At 46.7% G+C, this 7,500-nt stretch overlaps 2 protein-coding genes across 4 annotated transcripts in view; one reads left to right on the top strand and one right to left on the bottom strand.

Moving 5' to 3' along the window:
* The window catches only part of aars2 (alanyl-tRNA synthetase 2, mitochondrial (putative)), a 27,965-nt gene extending 23,473 nt beyond the window's left edge, over positions 1–4,492 (top strand). For both annotated transcript variants that reach the window (XM_046047776.1, XM_046047777.1), the window contains exons 17-23: positions 773–876; positions 1,463–1,571; positions 2,041–2,166; positions 2,247–2,357; positions 3,531–3,614; positions 3,779–3,892; positions 3,981–4,492. In XM_046047776.1, the coding sequence (XP_045903732.1) occupies positions 773–876; positions 1,463–1,571; positions 2,041–2,166; positions 2,247–2,357; positions 3,531–3,614; positions 3,779–3,892; positions 3,981–4,148 (816 nt within the window). In that variant the 3' untranslated portion in view covers positions 4,149–4,492. The remainder of the gene's footprint in view (positions 1–772; positions 877–1,462; positions 1,572–2,040; positions 2,167–2,246; positions 2,358–3,530; positions 3,615–3,778; positions 3,893–3,980) is intronic.
* Position 4,493: 1 nt separating this feature from the next.
* capn2l (calpain 2, (m/II) large subunit, like) overlaps positions 4,494–7,500 on the bottom strand; it is a 14,592-nt gene continuing 11,585 nt past the window's right edge. For both annotated transcript variants that reach the window (XM_046047780.1, XM_046047781.1), the window contains exons 19-21: positions 6,581–6,697; positions 5,922–5,980; positions 4,494–4,638 (exon numbers count right to left, since the gene is read on the bottom strand). In XM_046047780.1, the coding sequence (XP_045903736.1) occupies positions 4,615–4,638; positions 5,922–5,980; positions 6,581–6,697 (200 nt within the window). In that variant the 3' untranslated portion in view covers positions 4,494–4,614. The remainder of the gene's footprint in view (positions 4,639–5,921; positions 5,981–6,580; positions 6,698–7,500) is intronic.

Genomic DNA, 7,500 nt, shown 5'->3' with positions numbered 1-7,500 from the left:
TGTCTGACTGTCTGTCTGTCTGCAGGTGTTCTGTCTGTCTGACTGTCTGACTGTCTGCAGGTGTACTGTCTGTCTACAGGTGTACTGTCTGTCTGTCTACAGGTGTTCTGTCTGTCTGTCTACAGGTGTACTGTCTGTCTGTCTGTCTGTCTGTCTACAGGTGTTCTGTCTGTCTGTCTGCAGGTGGACTGTCTGTCTGTCTGTCTTTCTGTCTGTCTGTCTGTCTGTCTACAGGTGGACTGTCTGTCTTTCTGACTGCAGGTGTACTGTCTGTCTGTCTGTCTGTCTGTCTACAGGTGTTCTGTCTGTCTGTCTACAGGTGTTCTGTCTGTCTGTCTGCAGGTGGACTGTCTGTCTGTCTGTCTTTCTGTCTGTCTGTCTGTCTGTCTACAGGTGGACTGTCTGTCTTTCTGTCTGCAGGTGTTCTGTCTGTCTGACTGTCTGTCTGTCTGCAGGTGTTCTGTCTGTCTGACTGTCTGACTGTCTGCAGGTGTACTGTCTGTCTGCAGGTGGACTGTCTGTCTCACTTTCTGTCTGTCTGTCTGTCTACAGGTGTACTGTCTGTCTGTCTACAGGTGTTCTGTCTGTCTGTCTGCAGGTGGACTGTCTGTCTGTCTGTCTGCAGGTGGACTGACTGCCTGTCTGTCTGTCTGTCTGCAGGTGGACTGACTGTCTGTCTGTCTGCAGGTGGACTGACTTTCTTTCTGTCTGCAGGTGGACTGACTGCCTGTCTCTCTGTCTGCAGGTGGACTGACTGTCTGTCTGTCTGCAGGTGTATCCGGACCCTGTTCGGGTGGTGTCTGTGGGGATTCCGGTCTCTGAGCTGCTGGACGATCAGACAGACAGGCAGACGTCTGTGGAGCTCTGCTGTGGAACGTGAGCCAGAAACACACCTGTTCACCTGCTACATTCACACACGCTCAGACAGGAAGTATTACCTGGTGTGGCAGGAAGTTGTATATGTTTTGTTTGAGCTCTTATCTTTAAATTTACATCTATGGACATGAAATGTGTGTGTTGCTCTTCCTCTGTAGATTTACAACGGTTATATTATTATTACAATATCTTGTATCAGTCGTGTCAAGGAGTGCTGGCCAATCACAGCACAGTGGGGTGGCACGTATCGAAACTCTGGCAGGAAATGAAATAACGGTAATCAGGTGAGAGGCTCCGAGCACAGTGCAGACGATGTGACCTGACTCTTTCACAGGAAGCAGAATAGTTCCAGCTGCAGAGAGCCGTCAGGTGCTTCATCTTTGAGGTTACAGCGCGTAGTGTCTCCTTAAAGGGACAGCTCACCTTTAAATCTCCCTCTCAGAGTCACGTGTTCAGGGTGATTCCAGTCTTTATGTTAAGCTAACCAGCTGCTGGCTGTAGCCTCATGTTTCATGTACAGGTGAGTCTGTCCTCTGACCTGCTGGTTACCTGAGTCACCTGTTCACTCACGTGTTTCTGTGTTCAGTCACCTGCTGCAGACCGGAACAATCCAGGACCTGGTGGTGGTTTCTGAGCGGCAGATGGTGAAGGGAATCAGTCGGATCGTGGCGGTGACGGGACGGGACGCAGCACGGGTCAGTCGAAACATCACAGGGCCAAGGTGTCATCCTGTCCTCACTGTGTAACTAATAAAGTCAGGACTCACCTGTAGTTCAGCTGCAGCAGGTGTAGATCAGGTGTAGTTCAGGTGTAGTTCACGTACAGCAGGTGTAGTTCAGGTGTAGTTCAGGTACAGCAGGTGTAGTTCAGGTGTAATCCAGGTGTAGTTCATGTACAGCAGGTGTAGTTCATGTACAGCGGGTGTAGTTCAGGTACAGCGGGTGTAGATCAGGTGCAGCAGGTGTAGTACAGGGGCAGCAGGTGTAGATCATGTACAGCAGGTGTAGTTCAGGTGTAGTTCAGGTACAGCGGGTGTAGATCAGGTACAGCGGGTGTAGTTCATGTACAGCAGGTGTAGTTCAGGTACAGCAGGTGTAGTTCAGGTGCAGCAGGTGTAGTTCAGGTGTAGTTCAGGTTAATGACTTTTGTCTTGATGGCGTTCAGGCTCGGGAGGCGGGTCAGGTGTTGTCTCAGGATGTGGACTCTCTGTCGGCCAGACTGACGGGCTCCGCCCCCTCCAGCCTCGACTCCGCCCAGCGCCTCGCCAAGGAGGTCGGGGTGCTCTCTGATGTACGTACACTACCCATGATGCACTGCAGCCACTGAGACTGTGTGAAAACGTGCGCCTGACCCTGTGCTGTGTCTGTCAGGCTGTAGATAATACCCCCGTCCCCCAGTGGACGCGCAGAGAGCTGCAGAGTCGACTGCGAGCCCTGCAGAGGACCAGCAACACCGCCGTCAGGAAGCTGGAGACCAGAGAGGTGAGACGCACACCTGAGACACACACACCTGAGAGAGAGAGAGAGAGAGAGAGACTGAAATCTGGCTTAAAATTTTCCAGTTTGTACTAGAACCAATAATTCTTTATGGTAGCGAAATCTGGGGGCCAAAACTTAATAATGAATTTGACAAATGGGACAAAACAATCATAGAATCTTTCCATACTGAGTTCTGTAAGAACATCCTGCAGGTGCAGAGAAAGACCAAACCAAATTATCAGCAAGCAGAAAGAAAAATATATTGAATACTGGAAAGAAACGACCAAAACACAAAGTAAATTCCAAAGTTATCTGACCCTAAAAAGAGAATTCACACTGGCAAATTACCTGAGCACAATAAAATGTCCCAAACTAAGAAAAATGTTGACAACGTACAGACTGAGTGAACACAGCCTGGCCATAGAAAAGGGTCGACACAGACAGAGCTGGCTACCACAAGAGGAGAGACTCAGAGGACAGGCAGAGACAGAGGACAGGTAGAGACTCAGGTGCACTTTCTAACCTCATGCCCCAAATATAAAACACCAAGACAAAAACATTTTGCAAACATTTCCCAAATATACCCCGAATTCATATCAGACACACAGAAACTCCCCTATTTACTGGGAGAAATGCCCAAATGTGAAATAATTGCTGCAAAATATGTCTGTAAGTGAGGACAACCAGTAGAACCTCAGACTGACAAATAATTGTACAGATTTTCAAATTATTATTATTTTGATCATTTGATATTTTAGTAATTGTTTTGTTTTTACATTTGACACAGATTTTTTTTTTATTATTTTTTAGTCAATTAATTAAAAAAACTTTTTTTTGTCTATTTATATACACACACGTTACTGTTTCATTTATTTTTATTTTTATTAACACACACACAAACACGCTTACTGTTTTATTTTTATTAACACACACGCTTTGATTACTTGTTTAATGAAATGTATGGGGTTGATTGTTCTTATGTAGTTTGTATGATGCTTTGGCAATATTGTTGTTACACATTTATGCCGAGAGAGAGAGAGAGAGAGAGAGAGAGAGAGAGAGAGAGAGAGAGAGAGAGAGAGAGAGAGAGAGAGAGAGAGAGAGAGAGAGAGAGAGAGAGAGAATAAAAGGCTTTATTCTGTGTCGCTGAGTGTTTTCCCATCATGCTTTGCACAGGCTGCAGTGCGAGCTCAGGCTCTGCTGGAGAAGAACGGCAGGAAGGACGTGCAGGTGGACTCTGTGGACACGGACTCTCTGTCGGTAAGAACAGCCGGACCCTCAGAAGCTCACAGGTGGAGCCTACGTTTCCCATAATGCATCTGGATGTCATTTGATCCTGCCTGGTGTAAAACGCCACCTCCAGTTTGTTAGACAGCTGCAATGACATCACTATGACCTCATCAGAAAATGCCGTTTCCTGTCAGGTTGTCATGAAGACGGTGAACCAGCTGAGCGCCGCCTCTCCTCGCAGTCACGTGATGCTGCTCGCTCACCAGAGGCATTCTGGGAAGGTTCTGTGTGCCTGTCAGGTTCCCAAGGTAACGATGAAACACCTGTCTGTGGCGTCAGGCTGTATAAATAAAGTCTAGTTTAAAGCGTTTGATTGGCTGTCCTCTCCCTCCTCAGGACTCTGTGGCCCTCTCTGCCTCTGATTGGGCAGTGGCGGTGTGTCATCACCTGGGGGGCAGCGCCGGCGGCTCCGCCCTGGTTGCAAAGGGAACAGGAAGCAGCAGTGACATCACTGAGGCTCTGAGATGGGCGGAAGAGTTTGCCCGCCAGAAAACAGGGCGCTGATGTCATAAAGCCAGAGATTATGACATTCTGACATCACAGCGCCTCCTGGGAACTGAGAGGGTCTGAGGGACTGTTTCCTGTTTGGACAGGAAGTGTGTGGGCGGGACCACCTTTAAGAACCAATCAGATGTCTGTGGGAGAGTGAGGTGTGGTCTGACTGTGGTGGGCGGGACATCCTGCTGCTGTCAGCCAATCACGTTATTTATTTTGTTTACACATTTCAACATGATGCTTCCTGCGGTCAGAGTGCACCTGACTAAAGGTACAGGTGAGAATAAGCCCCGCCCACAGCTGCAGGCAGGCTCCTCCGATTGGTTTCATATGAATAAATCAGTGCTCACAGACTCACTGCTGTATTCTCTTTATTTAATAATGTTTATCGATAAGGCATCAGGTGAATAACCAGGACTCATTGATTAGCTACAGATGATCAGATGAGTCCAGCGCTCAGGAGGGTCCTGGATCTTCAGAGCAGAGACACGTTCAGCCACTGTAGGAAAACCACAACATGCTCACATTAAATCAACTGTTGGATTCTGATCTGATCTTTTATGTTATTAACACTTAAAATATTCTTGTTTTTTAAAGACTCGCGTTACAAAAATCGAGGACTACAGGCTGGATCCTGATCATCACGGCACAGGAAGTCAGCAGGAATCATTAGACCTGTTTTTATATATAAATACACAGTTCTAATATGAATAAACGCTGTTTTCAGATTTTAAATTGCAGCGACAAACAATTCTTTCTGAATACTTGGACTTGTTCAGGCCTCCGAGTCTGCTGCAGAACCTGAGGCGCTCAGGTGTAACCAATCAAAATCCTCTGAAAAGCGAAGCCAGTGAATAACCTAAACCTAAATGAGTTTATGGTCTCAGTCGCTAGTTTCAAGTCTTCTTCAACACAGCATGATGTTCACTTAGTAAATTATGGTCCCATTTAGAGGAACAGAGACCAGGAAGCAGGGGGGGCTTTAGGGCGGGGCTACAAGCTGATTGACAACCTGTCAATCAGGATAGAGGCGACTCGTATCCGCTGCTCTGTGAACATTTAACCAGCGCCGCTCATCAGGAGTCGGCTGCTCATTTTTCAGGAAGTACGTTTAGTTTTAAGCCGGTTGGTCGCTAGACAAAATTAGCATCCCAGTTAATATCACAGATGCACCTTGCTAATCAAGCTAGCTAGCTCCACCCTCTCATCCAAATAAGAACAAAGACAAGATGGTGACGGCCAAAATGCCAAACTGGAGGCTTCAGAACGGTAGGATAGTCCACAAACCTACAGGGGACGTCACGGCGGCTAAGCCCACTACTTTATACAGGCTGTGGGTGTAACCAGCTAATGTCACAGTGACATCAGCTGGTTACACCCAGCTGATTATTGAGAAAACTGAGGAACTCAAACTGAACCTCATCAGATATTCGTATTGATCTCATGTACCTGGAGGCGGAGCTTCTCTGGAGACAACATGATTGGATGAGTTGAACTTGAGGGGGCGGAGTCAAAGAGCATTTGTTTTCTAGTAGTAACTCTTTCTAAGGGACGACTCCATCTCTTTGATTCTAAAGTCTCAGTCTGGCTGGATTATATGTGACGACAGGACGTCTGACTAGTCGTGTTCCTGTTTCTTGTCTGGTTTCTCCTGAAAAACAGATCTGACGACCTGATTCAGTCGAGTTGAACTGAGAATAAGAGAAAGGCTGAACTCTGTTCTGCCTTCATGTCCACGTGAGCGGCGGCCATGTTGGTCTACAGTCTGTGAAACTTACGTACCTCCATCATGCTGAGCTCCACGGTCCCCGAGCGGTCCTTGTCCAGCGTTTCAAATATGCCTGTGAAGAGGAAACAATCATCATCATGCTCAGAGTGGTGGCTTGTGAGACCGTAGAGGTCTGTGGTTGTCGGTGGTGGTCTGTGAGGACCGTGGTGGTCTGTGAGAACTGTAGTGGTCTATGGTGGTCTGTTAGGACCATGGTGGACTGTGGGGTCTGTGGGGTCTGTTAGGACCGTGGTAGTCTGTGATCTATGGAGGACTGTAGTGGTCTGTGTGGTCTGTGGTGGTCTGTGAGGACCGTAGTGGTCTGTGAGAACTGTAGTGGTCTGTGGTGGTCTGTTAGGACCATGGTGGACTGTGAGGTCTGTGGGGTCTGTTAGGACCGTGGTAGTCTGATCTATGGAGGACTGTAGTGGTCTGTGTGGTCTGTGAGGACCGTAGTGGTCTGTGAGATCTATGGTGGTCTGTGAGAACTGTAGTGGTCTGTGGTGGTCTGTTAGGACCATGGTGGACTGTGAGGTCTGTGGGGTCTGTTAGGACCGTGGTAGTCTGTGATCTATGGAGGACTGTAGTGGTCTGTGGGGTCCGTGGTGGTCTGTGAGGACCGTGGTGGTCTATGGTGGTCTGCGGAAGTCTGCGAGGTCCGTGGAGGACTCACTGAACATGGTCTCCAGACGAACCAAACAGCCCACGAAGCTGTCGAAGTCGACGGTGAGATCCGGTTCGCTGTACCGAGCCACCAGGACCTGATGGAGCTGGTTGTTCAGACTGAAACCTGAAACACACAAACCAGCAGCAGAGGTCAGAGGTCACACAGGTGAGGAACCGGATCATCTAACAGTACTTCTGTGTACTTTAAAACAAAAGTACAGTAATAATACTTTTACTGTACTTTCCATTCTACACCACAGAAGAAGCTATGTTATTTAATTAATAATAATACTTTTTGCTCATCTTTTATAAACATTTTAACACAGTACTACAGTGGTATTTGATTACACAGTACGTATACTTATACCACAGTACCACTGCAGCTGTTCAACATAATTAAAGTGTACAAAACAAATATTTCTAGTATTAACTGTTTCTTGATGATTGTTGAAATAATATTTGGTAACATAATTGAGTCAAACACAAAATACATATTTTGTTAAGTTGTACTAAATATATTTAACATAGTAAATAAAATACATGAAGTAAACTCATCAGTTAGCTAAACTTCAAATGTGCCTTCAGGATGTTAAAACCTGGATGACCTGTAATTTTCTCATGTTAAACTCAGATAAAACTGAAGTTATTGCTCTGGGGCCTAAGCACCTCCGTGACGCATTATCTAAAGATATAGTTTCCCTTGATGGCATCGCTCTGGCCTCCAGCACCACTGTGAGGAATCTTGGAGTTATCTTTGATCAGGACATGTCGTTTAAGTCTCACATTAAGCAAATTTCAAGGACCGCCTTTTTTCACCTACGTAATATTGCGAAAATCAGGAACATCCTGTCTAAAAATGATGCAGAAAAACTAGTCCATGCATTTGTTACTTCTAGGCTGGATTACTGCAATTCCTTATTATCAGGC

The sequence above is a fragment of the Micropterus dolomieu genome, linkage group LG04, assembly GCF_021292245.1.
Source record: "Micropterus dolomieu isolate WLL.071019.BEF.003 ecotype Adirondacks linkage group LG04, ASM2129224v1, whole genome shotgun sequence".
Lineage (NCBI taxonomy): Eukaryota > Metazoa > Chordata > Actinopteri > Centrarchiformes > Centrarchidae > Micropterus > Micropterus dolomieu.
The sequence above is the reverse complement of the archived record's forward strand: the minus strand, read 5'-3'. Positions and strand labels throughout refer to the sequence as shown.